The 13,577-nt window shown below is 44.3% G+C and overlaps 1 protein-coding gene across 1 annotated transcript; it reads left to right on the forward strand.

The window, feature by feature from the left end:
- LOC148365190 (disabled homolog 2-interacting protein-like) lies at positions 1 to 13,437 on the forward strand. The gene is made up of 18 exons (XM_088335665.1): positions 1 to 166; positions 1,207 to 1,345; positions 1,410 to 1,582; positions 4,549 to 4,820; positions 5,559 to 5,767; positions 5,825 to 5,969; positions 6,040 to 6,184; positions 8,154 to 8,390; positions 8,460 to 8,652; positions 8,761 to 8,993; positions 9,160 to 9,251; positions 9,319 to 9,756; positions 10,201 to 10,448; positions 10,514 to 10,627; positions 10,691 to 10,813; positions 11,216 to 11,295; positions 11,361 to 11,448; positions 11,520 to 13,437. Exons 2-18 carry the CDS (start codon positions 1,280 to 1,282, stop codon positions 11,688 to 11,690), a joined length of 3,027 nt encoding a protein of 1,008 aa, XP_088191791.1. The 5' UTR covers positions 1 to 166; positions 1,207 to 1,279; the 3' UTR covers positions 11,691 to 13,437.
- Positions 13,438 to 13,577: the final 140 nt, after the last annotated feature.

Here is a 13,577-nt window from a genome sequence, read left to right on the forward strand (position 1 = left end):
GTAGGGCAGCATCCCAGACGGGAGGGGCCGCGACTGGCGCCGTTTTCCAGCATCAGTAGCTAGGAGACGCAGCCGCAGCAGCGGCAGCAGCAGCATCTTTGTCCTTCCGCCCTCCATCTCGAAGCCCTTCATCCTCCTTCCCTTCTTCAACCTCAAAAAATGCATTGTGAGTATTCGCTCTCTTTTGTCTTCTGGATGCGCAATCTGTTGTCTGCTAAGCTAGGCTAGCTCGGTTTGCAGCAGTGACAAAGTCGAGCTGCATGCACCAACCGCTTGGCCTCCCCATGGACGTTAGCGTGCGCGTTGTGAGCGCAAACCTCTGCCTCCCCTCGATCCTCCGGAGAATGCTTTACAAAGAGAATTGTGGTTTGTCACCCGGCGCCATCTTTCTGTTGCGCGCGCTAAAAATAATCCTCGGCAGTTGTTGATGCTCGCTACGCGAAGCGTGGCCTCTCTCAGGTGCTCTCGCGCACGCGCATTGGCTGCATACCAAGAGTTAACCGCAAGATGTCGCCAAACATGACGCACGGTTCTCTGATATACAGTGATTTTAAACCAGTGGGCCGGGGAACACTAATGTGCCGAGAGACCGCTGCCACAGGAAATTTCCCAGTTTTAACATTGCACAAAACCGTGCTATCTATCTAACAAAGTCATGTTGGGGGTTTACAGTTTTTTCTATTGGTTTTCATCATTAAGTATCTCAACAGTGAACATATTAGATTTAATGAGCTTCCATTTAAAGAATTTCTTCGCGATCTGATATGTTGGTGTGACACTCTGACTGTAAACTGTAGTTGAGAATGTCCCCCGAACCAGGAGCTGACTCAGTGTCAGTTCAGCTTCAAATGTACCTTGTTTAGGATCTGATCACCAAATGTCAAAACGGCACAGACAAATGTGTAACAATTAAATTTATCTCCGAGCCAGATTTACTCATGAAGAGAGCCGTATATGTGGCTCGCGAGCTATGGATTCCCTACCCCTGGTAAAGCACAATGGCTATAAAATTCACAACTGCAAAATGACCGATGTATACTTTTAAACTAGAGGGGCGGGGAATGACTCAAAACTAAGCATTCCCCTTGAAGAAAAGGAAACATAAATTATAGCTGTAGTTGAGATTTTCCCTCAACAACCAATCTTTGTCCAAGTAACAAGTACTAATATCGTTAAGCAATATGGAAACGCTTGTATGGTTTGCAGGCCTGCAGCCTGTTGGTGGCGCCCCGTCGGCCAGGATTCCACTTGTTTCGGCGTAACTTCCTCAGATCTGAAAATGGACCAATCGGTGATTATCAAACCTGTCCACTCCTCGCTTCTGGGCCAGGACTATTGTTTCGAGGTCAGTCGCATTTTCGTGGTATCGGAGCTGGTTTAGGCTAAGCTAACGTGCTAGCATTCCCCAGGTGACCACCTACACGGGGACCAAATGCTTCTCGTGCCGCTCTGCGGCCGAACGGGACAAGTGGATGGAGAACCTGAGGAGAGCTGTGCAACCCAACAAGGACAACAGCCGACGCGTGGAAAACCTTCTCACGGTTTGGGTCATCGAAGCTAAAGACCTGCCGGCCAAGAAGAGGTGACATCTCTTAGGCCAGTGTTTCCCAACATTTTTGGAGCCAAGGCACACTTTTTCTTACTCAAAAATCCTGAGGCACCCTTTTTGTCAAAATCATTCAAAAATGTATTCCAGTTGGTTTCATGATCTTAAAGCTTTACTCAGGGGTGTCAAAGTCAAAGTCATTTTAGTTAGGCGACCATATGCTAGAGAAAAACTCTCGCGCGGGCCAAACCAGTAGGTTAACGAGACAAGGAGAACACAAGAGAGAACAAGAGAGAGAGAAAGACAGAAAGTAAATAATAAGAAGAGAAAGACAGACAGAAAATAAGAATATGAAAATGAAAGAAAAAAGAGAGAACAAGATAAAGTGAGAGAAAGAGAGAATGAACAGAGAAAGAGAACAGAGAAAGTGAGAGAAAGAGAGAATAGAAAGAGAGAGAGAACAAGAGAGGGGGAGCAAATACAAAAAATAGTTTAAAAGAGCAAGTGGAAATGAAAGAATGAAAAAGGGGGAGATGTAAAGAAAGAAAGAAAAACAAGAGAGAGAGAAAGAGAGAGAGATAGAGAACAAAGAGAGAAAAAGAGATGGAGAGTGAAAGAGGGATACAAGAAAGAGAAAAGAAGAGATGACGGATAGAGAAAAGAGAGAGAGAGAGAGAAAGAAAATGAATTTCGGAAGAGAGACATAGTAAAAGAAAGAGAAAAGGAGAAACAGAAAGAGAGAAAAGATAGAGAGAGTGAGAAAGTCAAAAAGAGAGGAAAAATAAATAAAGAAGAATAGAGATAAAGAGAGAGATATAGAGGAAAAAGAGAGATAGAGAAAAGAGAATGAGAGTCAGAAAGATAGAGAAAGAGAGGGATAGAGAAACCTTTGACAGAGGGTGAATTTGTTCAAAGAATACCAGGCTGGACAGTAAACCCCCACACATTTTCAGCTTTCTCAAAACCCCTGTAATAAGAACACTGTACTACCTCATGAGCAGATCATGAGTACCGGTATATAAAAAGAAAAAAATAATAGTAATTTGCTGCCATCTACTGACATGGATGAATGTAACAGTTAGCTGAGCAAAAAAAGGAAAAATACTGTATAATGCCTAGCATATTTGCAGAGAAAAAAAATCGAAAATTTCCCGGGGCACACTAGTATGCTCCGGCACACTGGTTGAAAGTCACTGTGCTAGGCCTCCTTTTGTCGCTATGAAATAAAACTGTTTAAATATTAACAAAATCAAGTGGTAAAAACAGCCAAATGTGTGTGTGTGATCCGCCATGGACCTCCAAGGTAAAAGGAGAAAAATAATTGCACAAAAATCAAGCTCAAACTGTTTTAGTGTGATTTGATCTATTTCACCTTTTCAAAAGGTTGCTTTTTTTTTTTATAAACGCATGCTTTCATTGCACTCTTTTTGTTGCAATGAAAGGACACATTGTTTCTTGTTTTTTCCAATCCTCAAAATAAAAATGATATCAAATATTAAATTTTTTGATTGCTTACATTTGATGAAAACTAGTAAACATACCGTAATTCCTGGATATAGTATCAAAGTTAAACTTGAGGCAGTATCCTACAAGAGTAGTCACGTGGTGCATCTCGACAGGATTCAGTGCATCCAACTTTCATTTTGGAAGAAGGCAAGTACTGATACATACACCAGGTGTTGTATTCATTGGAATGCTTATATAAGGCTTTTAATGTTTTGCCGCTCCTGACAAATTAGCTTTTTTTTGGGTCAAATATGGCTCTTTCAGTATTTTGGGTTGCTGACCCCAGGTTAAGTGGCTGAATGCACCTATTCAACCCCACAACTATAAACTTGAACCTATTAATGACAGAATAATAATGCAGTAACAACATAGTAATAACATGCTAGGTTATTTGGGAATGCATATCAAACTAATAGCCTTTCCATTAACCAGTGAAAAAAAAAATTTCAGCTTAAAACATGTTGCCAACCCTAGTGCTAAGAATTGGAAACATATACTCCGTACTGTCCTTACTGTGAGCCCTTCCCCTACACTTTACAGAGAAATGGGACAGTCTTTGTCTCTTTATGAACTCATGCTATTGAGTTTAGTCACTAATCAGAAACTAAAAAGAAAAAATTTGCTTTAAACATGTTGGCAACCCTTGCTCAAGGAATTGTAAACCAATTTACTGCCTAATGTCTCTTACTCTTCCCCCTTCCCCTACACTTTGCAGAGAAATAGGACAGCCTTTGTCTCCTCATGAACTTATGCGATTGAGCCTTAATTTAGGAAAAAAGCTCTCAGCTTCTAAAATGTTGGAAAACCTTGCTTTAGAAATTGGAAGGCTATTTCCAGATTTTTGTCGATTACTCTTTCTCCTTGCCCTGTCTCTGGAGTCTTTGTACTTTTCATATTAAGTCACAAGATTTAGAACACAACGACACTATAAATGACTTTGAAACCCACCAAAAGAAGATTCATGAAAGAACAAATATCGCTTTTTTTCTTTCTGAATATATATGTATATATATATATATATATATATATATATATATATATATATATATATATATGTATACTATATATTAAACATTAAACTGAAGTCTGAGTTGGTACTGCAAGAGACTTAAAACACACTTCTACTCTATAGCATATGAATAACCTATATTTTTTTGTTGACAATCTCTGTGTATTATTTGTTATTGCAACATCCATTGCAGCCTGGTCATCCTGGAAGGGGGATTACCACATGTGCAGTCCCTTCTCAAGGTTTCTTCATTTTCCTCATGTTGAGGTTTTTGAGTTTTTTCTTGCCCTCATGTAGGTTTTAGACCAGGGGATGGTGTAATAATAGTCTGTGGTTTGCAATAACCTGTACAGCCCTTTGAGACTCCTTGTGATTAAGGGCTATACAAATAAAAGTGACTTGACTTGACATTCGGATTAATGAATATTTGTAGCAGATTATTGGACTTTTCGAGGCAATGATCGCGACTGACTCTTCCCCCTCTCAGATACTTTTGCGAGCTGTGCCTGGACGACCGGCTGTACGCCCGAACGTCCTGCAAGATGAAGACGGACAACGTCTTTTGGGGAGAACGTTTCGACTTCAGCAGCTTGCCGTGCGTCAGCGCAGTCACGCTGCACATCTACAGGGACACGGATCGAAAGCGCAAGAAGGACAAGAGCAGCTACGTGGGCCTGGTCAACATCCCTGTTGTCACAGTGAGCGGCAGGCAGTTGCTGGAAAAGTGGTACACTGTTAGCATGCCCAGCACCATCAGGGGTGAGTCTTTTCTGAAACAAGATTGTGTGTTGACTCTGACTAGAAAAAAACTCTCATTCCAATCTATTCGAGCTGAATCAACAAAGCAGTTTTTTATCTCTAGCCAATGTGTCTGATTTCCATTCAGAGGGCATCTGACCAATTTTTGCAATCCATCACAATAAACTAACTTGGTCTCCATGAGGCTCCACGAACCAACGTTTACACCATTGGGTTTTAGGCCACCCCTTGATTGGACTGCTCAAAAACAAAACGAAAACAGAATCTTGGGTGATAGAAAAATTAGTACAAGCCCTCTTGCCTCATCCTTTAGTGTCACTCGCCTTCCACATATGAGTCCTGCATGTGACAATCACCGCTTCCTGTGATTCCTATTGTTTCCTTCTTTTGCCACTTGGCGGCAGGCTATGGCTCGCTGCTATTGTTACTCTTAGCTGCTCTGTGTAAATTACGTCAACCACTTCCAGCAGTTCCTACCAACTTTAGGTGTTGGGTCTGTTCAGCCACTCTGAATGTATCAAACTGGCTTGGTCTTTTGTTGCAGAAAGGAGCCCGTATCAATTGAGTAGAGGGGGATAAAAAAGGGACAGCAGGCACCAAGCTGTTAGTGCTTGCTTAGGTCATCAGGAGCACCATTGTAATTTTTGAAGATGATCTGATAAATACTATTGTTTTTGTTTTTCTTCAAATCTTATTCCTGTGTAAGTCCCCCTCAAAAAGTGACGCTTTTACCCGCAGGGAAGTCCAGCGTGCCAACAGTGCGGGTGAAGGCACGCTATCAGAGCGTGGTCATTTTGCCCATGGAGCAGTACAAGGAGTTCGCTGAATTCATCAGCGCCAACTACCTTCTGCTCTGCAACACGCTGGAAGCCTCGATTGGCCTGCGAGCCAAAGAGGAAGTGGCGGCAGCGCTGGTCCACATCCTTCACAGCACCGGCAAGGCGAAAGTAGGGAACCCGCCTGAACTGGTACACAAACAGACAGTAACCACTACTTTGTTGCAGGACTTCCTGACCGACTTGATGATGTCAGAGGTGGACCGTTACCGTGATAACGACCAGCTCATTTTCCGAGAGAACACCCTGGCCACGAAAAGCGTGGAAGAGTACTTGAAGCTGATCGGACAAAAGTACCTGCAGGATGCGCTGGGTACGCGCCAAATACTCGCGCTGGATGTAGGGGCACCGAATTGTAATAGTAGCGTCTTGTTTGTATCCAGGCGAGTTCATCAAAGCACTTTATGAATCAGACGAGAACTGTGAGGTAGACGCGTCCCGCTGTTCCAATGCTGAGCTAGCCGAGCACCAGGCCAACCTCAGGATGTGCTGCGAACTGGCCTTCTGCAAGATTCTCGACTCTTACAGGTCTCGTGCTTGCTCTATACTTCATGAAATCATACAAGTGATGACTGATGGCTTGGTAAACACAACAAAGCCTGAAGAAAAACTGATCAAAGGATGAAAGCAGTCTGTAGAGTCCTTTCCCTAATCCTAAAATTTTGGGTAACACAGCGATTGACACCCCTGAAAATTAGATCTCCTCAACTAACCCCTAAACCAGGGGTCGAGAACCATTTTGACCCAAAGAGCAATTAAAGCAGATATATATATGTACTGGACTGTCTCAGAAAATTTGAATATTGTGATAAAGTTCTTTATTTTCTGTAATGCAATTAAAAAAACAAAAATGTCATACATTCTGGATTCATTACACATCAACTGAACTGTTTCAAGCCTTTTATTATTTGAATATTGCTGATTTTGGCTTACAGCTGAAAAAAAACTCAAAAATCCTATCTCAAAATATTAGAATACTTTCTCAGACCAAGTAAAAAAATAATTTTATAACAGCAAAACTAAATCAAACATTTGAAAATGTCCATTGATGCACTCAGTACTTGGTTGGGAATCCTTTTGCACGGATTACTGCATCAATCCGGCGTGGCATGGAGGCAATCAGCCTGTGGCATTGCTGAGGTGTTATTGATGCCCAGGATGCTTCGATAGCGGCCTTCAGCTCATTTGCATTTGTAGGTCTGGTGTCTTTCATCTTCTTCTTAACTATACCCCACAAATTCTCAATGGGGTTCAGGTCAGGGGAATTAGCAGGCCAATCAAGGACAGTGATGCCATGGTCAGTGCACCAGTTACTGGTGGTTTTGGCACTGTGGGCAGGTGCCAGATCATGCTGGAAAATGAAATCCTCATCTCCATAGAGCTTTTCAGCAGATGGAAGCATGTAGTGCTCTAAAATCTCTTGGTACACAGTTGCATTTACTCTGGACTTGATGAAACACAGTGGACCAACACCAGCAGCTGACATGGCTCCCCAAACCATTGCTGACTGTGGGAACTTCACACTGGATTTCAAGCAACTTGGATTTTGCTCCTCTCCAGCCTTTCTCCAGACTCTGGCGCCTTGACTTCCAAATGAAATGCAAAACTTGCTTTCGTCTGAAAAGAGGACTTTGGACCACTCTGCAACTGTCCAGTGCTTCTTCTCCATAGCCCAAGTCAGACGCTTCTTCCGTTGTCTTGAGTTCAGAAGTGGCTTGACCACGGGAATACAGCTATTGTAGCCCATTTCCCGGACACGTCTTTGAACTGTGGCTTTTGATACCTGGACTCCAGCTTCAGCCCACTGTCTTTGAACCTCCCCCAAATTCTGGAAGCGGCTCTTCTTCACAATTTTGTTAAGGCTGCGGTCATCTCTCTTGGTTGTGGAGCGTTTCCGGCCACATTTTTCCCTTCCAACAGACTTTTTGTGGATATGCTTTGAAACTGCACTCTGTGAACAGCCTGCTCTTTGAGAAATTTCTTTTTGTGTCTTACCCTCCTGATGGAGGGTATCAATGATGGTCCTCTGGACAGCAGACAGATCAGCAGTCTTCCCCATACTTGTGATTTAGTTTACTGAACCAAGCTGAGTGTTTTTAAGGCTCAAGAAACCCTCGCAAGGTGTTTCGAGTTAATTAGATGATTCAGGTGATTAGTTGAATAGCCTACTTGAATACTTTTTCATGATATTCTAATATTTTGAGATAGGATTTTTGAGTTTTCTTAAGCTGTAAGCCAAATTCAGCAATATTCAAATAATAAAAGGCTTGAAATAGTTCAGTTGATGTGTAATGAATCCAGAATGTATGACATTTTTGTTTTTTTTAATTGCATTACAGAAAATAAAGAACTTTATCACAATATTCTAATTTTCTGAGACAGTCCAGTATATATATATATATATATATATATATATATATATATATATATATATATATATATATATATATATATATATATATATATATATATATTTTATTTTTTTTTGAGAGTGCAGGGTGTTCCCTCGGGAGCTGAAGGAGGTTTTTGCGTCGTGGCGTCAGGAGTGCGCCAAACGTGGCCGGGCGGACATCAGCGAGCGCCTGATCAGTGCCTCGCTCTTCCTGCGCTTCCTTTGCCCGGCAGTCATGTCGCCATCGCTCTTCGACCTGACTCAAGGATACCCGGACGAACGCACCGCTCGCACCCTGACGCTCATCGCCAAAGTCATCCAGACGCTGGCCAACTTCAGCAAGTCGGAACCATACTGCCGTCTGCTGCCACCGCCGTGCCACTGCCACACTCCTAATGGTTCTGATTTCAGGTTCGGTGCCAAAGAAGAGTATATGCTGTTCATGAACGACTTTGTGGAGCGGCAATGGAATAGCATGCAGCGATTCCTGCAGGAGATCTCCAACCCGGAAGGAATCAGCCACACCGGGGCTGGATTTGACGGATACGTGGACCTCGGCCGCGAGCTGTCCTGCCTGCACAGCCTCCTCACTGAGCTGGATCAGGTGACACAGTCTATTTGCCGATGGAAACAGACCAGTTCTTCCATCTCCGAACCATGTTTGGTTCAGATCTGTGTAGTTGCTTGAGTTTTTCAAAAACTGTATCTTCAGACATGTCTCGGGAAACTCAGTCCACTTCCCCGCATTTTGAGGGATGTGTCAGCTGCACTAGTGAACCCCGGGGGCGGTGTCTATCCAGGGAAGGCATCGGCCTCCTCACCTGATTTCCAGCAGCATTTAGTGTCTCAGACGCCACCGCCACCTCTGTCCCCACCCCTATCGCCACCCCTGGCTGCTTGTAATCCTTCACTCGGCCAGCAGTGCGGCGTGGGTCCTGATGGAGGGTGAGTCTCCACTCCGCAGATTGCCTGCACGACTTTTTCTTGGTTCGGTTGTTTTGTTAGCCAGGTTAGGTTGAGTTGTCCAATATTCGGGTCATAGATTTTGATTGTATGACTATCTTTGACCACTTTGACACCTTAAAGACACTTCCCATATTTGGTGTTTTAGGTTGGTGGATTTTACCAGGCTTCCATCACCAACGCCTGAAAACAAAGACTTGTTCTTTGTCACCAAAGGTTCCAGTCTTCAGCCGGCGTCAGGTGACCTTTTAACTCTCACTTTCTCATCGTCTGCCCAACCACTCAACTTCCACATCATTTCCTGCAGGCCCGAGGGGCTCTCCAGCCCCGAGTTCTTCCTACTCGGAGCCCAACGACGACCTAGCGTTTGGGCGAGTGGGGCAGGAAATGAGTTCGGATGGCCGGAGCATGTCCCTGGTGGACCTGCAGGACCCCTCCCCTGGCGACGTGTCGGACGACAGCCAATGGCAACACAGGCCGGGGCTGTTGCCGCTGTCTTTCCAAAACCCCGTTTATCACATGACTTCACGGCAACCGCAGCGGGCCGAGGCTACACCCTCTGAAGCTCAGCCTACTTCGCAAGGTGGTGGGGAGGACCGCGGATCAGCGGTTGTGCCCAAGCCTGCCTTTCTTACCCAAATGCACGTGGGCGTGGCTGGAGAATGTGAGCAAGGTCTGTCGGCGATGTCTGGGAGCGGCAGCAGGGAAGAACCTAACAGAAAACCACTTTCGGAAAACGTCACAGGTAACTTTTTACTGTGTTTCCTCGCATTTGCATGATAGTGTTACTATAACCTTTCCAACTGATTCCCGAATCTTTTCCAATGATCAAAAACGTTCTCAAATCTCATAGACAAACCAAGTCTGTGTCCAAATAGGGCTAGACAGAATCCGTTTTTCCAAAATCCAGTTCTAGACCAAATAAAAAGGTCAATGGTTGGTTGGTTGGTCAGTGCAGTGATGGCTACATTTGGTGCAGGAAGGGTGGAGCCCGGACGTGGTTGAGCTGGAAGCGGGGTCCCAATTGGGGGCAAACTTCAATTGGGAAAGAGACTGAAACGTTGTACACTGGTTTTGAGCCCGGGTGTGGTGGAGCTGGGAGCGAGGATCTCTATCGGGGGAAAACCTCAATTGGGCAAGAGACACAAACGTTGTACACAGGTTTCATGTTTCCTACCTACTGTCTCAGGTGGCATTGCCGCACCCCCCCGTCAGAATTCCTCGGGTCCTCAACGGCGTATCGATCAACCGCCGCCGGTGCCCCCCACGGGACCGCCACGGGGCCGCACACCACCCAGCATGCTCCCCCCTCGCCCTACCTCCGGGAGTATGATGTCGTCCAGTCCTGATTGGCCAAGCAGCGGGCACTCACGTCTGCGCCAGGCTTCGTCCTCATCAAAAGGGGACAGTCCTGAAAAACTGCGGCCTGCCAACAAGGTCGTTGCCTGCTACCTTGGAAACCACCTGTACTTTGAGTGCTGACACTATGCATGTGCTTTTAGGCCCCCTCTCCATGCGCGCTTGACCGGACGGCCGCCTGGCTCCTCAATATGAACTCGGCCTCGTCCTATGCCGACACAGAAGACGATCGCCATGACGACGCCCTGACGGAGAAGGTAATGTCGACTTCCTGGCGGCTTTCGGACTTGATTTGACTGATTCCGGCTGTGTTTATGCAGTACCAGCAGGACATTGCCTTGCTCCAGGAGAAACTCCGTGTGGCGGCTCTGCGGCAGGAGGAGTGTGAGGCCCGGCTTATGGTTCAGGACCGGCAGAACCAGCATCTGCTGCAGGAATACCAGGTATAGATGCCTTCACTTCTTGCTCCAATTTTTTCTATTCCCGACTGGGTCATCTCTGGCCACATTAATGAGGGCCTTATTTTCATCACCAGCCCCATTCCACCATCTGTTCATATATCTTTCCACCCTTCCATCCATTAATTCTTTTAGTTCCATTCATCCAAAACTTCTCAACTGGCTTTGGCATCGGGCATCTGGTGACCACCTAAGTTTGAGTCCCACGCTGATCTTTCCCCCTCAAATGTCAGCTTATATCAACAAGTCAGCACTGTAGCCCCAGGATAAGGCATGGGTTACTGTATACCAAAAGTCCACTGTATAGCTATAACATTTGTATATGCGCAAATGCTAGGGATCAAATGTTGTGCTTTCATAACTCAAGATATTCGTGTTCTCCTTCAGGCTCGTCTGGAAGACACCGAAGGCCGATTGAGGAGGCTGCAGGACGACAAAGATCTTCAGATGAACAGCATCATCAGCAGGTTAGCTGACGCGCATGTTAGCATCTATGCTAATACTAAAAGTAATGCCGCCTCCAACCGGACAGGTTGATGGCGGTGGAGGAGGAGCTGAAGAAAGATCATTCTGACATGCAGGCTGTGGTGGATTCCAAGCAAAAAATCATTGAGGCGCAGGTTGGTCCAATCGCAGATGAATCGAGGGCGCAGTTCAGACCAAAGCAAAAGATTCGTTTTTTTTTTTTTAGGAGAAGAGGATTGCCAACCTGGATGCTACCAACAGCCGTCTGGTGGCGGCGCTAGCTCAGTTGAAAGAGCGTTACGGTGTGACATCGCAAAGGAACGGCCTGTCGCCGAGCAACACTTCGTCCCTGCAGATCACCGAAAACGGCGAGTTCCGAAATTCGGGGAACTGCTGAGGCAGCAAGGAGGAAGGGCCAAGATTAAGTACCGCCTCTCTGGTAACAAAAAACAAAGTCGCTCCTTTTTTTCTGAAGTGACCATTTCTTTGAAAGGACGAGTATTCAGAACTTATGTCCCGCCTCTTCCTCACTGATTGGTTCTTCACTTTCCAGGACACAATACGATCGGCTCCTTGCAATCCTGTATAAGGTTCAGCTGCCTCAAATGAACATTTGTTCCTCCTTGGTCGTAGGTGATCGTAAGAGAGCCGTTTGTGGACAAACCAAACCAAATTTTACTCTGAATCAAGCACAATACCCTTAAAAAGGCTAAACAACAAAGCTAACGAAATGCCTCGTCTCATAGTTAGGGCCATAGACTATGTAAGTTGCACAGAATTCTATTCTTAAAACAGTTCACAGACACACTGACTAAGAATGAAAACTGAGAACCGGTGGCTACATTTACATGCAGGCAAAACTCTGTTTGGAAAATAAAAATTGCCAGACTTTTACTACATATGGATGGGTACAGCTGTGGCATTTTGGATGTGGTGGCAGAAGATAAGACAGAATTGTCCCTTAGAAAGGCATTTTAGTGAGTAATGGGGAGTTTGCATGGATCATTTGTTTTAGTACTACAACTCTTACAGTGCTCTGCAGCACCAACAAAGAAAGAAGTACGCTGGATGTAGGAAACTGCACTGTATTCGGACCATTCGAATGAATACACATGCAAAATGAGTCCTAACCTGACCTTTTCAATCTGGCTACTCGCTGTGCTCATATGTGACTTACACAATATATGGATGGATACACTACATATGGATGAATTCAACTGTTGCATCTGTTGCATATGGAATTTAGCATCTTGGCTCTGTGGGCAGGAAATGTAACATATATGTCCTGGAGAAGTCCACCAATATACAAGAGGCTATTTTAGCGAGTAAAACGGAGTTTGGGTGTATCATTTTGCTCTGTACTTCAAATCCCACAATGCTTTGCGACATTACATTATCCCGCATAAGGAGAAATAAGGTCTCGGATTGCTAGAATGTGTATACATGTATTAGTCATCAGAAAATGAAACGACTAACCCAACCTTTACTATCGGACTACTCACAGTGCTCATATGTGGCAAGCCAAGAGCAAAGATTTGCACTATATATGGATTATACAATAGTTGCATCCTCTAAATATGGACTGTAGCATTTTGGCTGCGGGGGCAGATAATAAAACAGATAAATTAACTAATACAGAGCTTTTGGATGATTTGTCTCTTTACTACATGCCCGTTCTTTGCGACCCCAACAGAGAAGAAATACCCCAGTTGGAGGAACTGCATTGTGATTGGACCGTTCTACTGAATACACATGCACCAGAAATTGGACCAAGACCCTAATCAGATGATTGAAGTAATTGCCGATAGTCCCCTCGAATTGGATTACTGCCTGTATGTAAATCTAGTCATTGTAAATTGCTAATAATCAAAACAGAGAAGAATTGTTGGCGTCCTTTAAGAAAAACACAAACTGTTTAAAAAGTCACTTGTGTTAGTTGATGAAACACAATTCCATAAAGGACAATAGAGTTGCTATCTAATCGTATTTTTGTTGACGTGAGTGATTTGCTGACATTCCAACACAGTACCGCTCATAGAAAAGCGAATATTTTCCAGGGATAATGTATCGTGAAAACTATCCGCATCATGGATTATATTGTTTGTCAGTCAATACAGTTAATAAAAGTCATGTTCTAATATCAACACATTTGTTTGCCTTTGCTTTGTCTCATTAACGGTTTTAAGTGCAATATCTCGGTTGTGTATACTTTTATAATTTTACTTTAGGGGTGAATAGTGTATTTTTTGATTTATTATCTTTTTTTTTATACTTTGCCAACTGG

This window comes from Urocampus carinirostris, chromosome 5 (assembly GCF_059441175.1).
Source record: "Urocampus carinirostris isolate Australia breed hairy pipefish chromosome 5, RoL_Ucar_1.0, whole genome shotgun sequence".
Lineage (NCBI taxonomy): Eukaryota > Metazoa > Chordata > Actinopteri > Syngnathiformes > Syngnathidae > Urocampus > Urocampus carinirostris.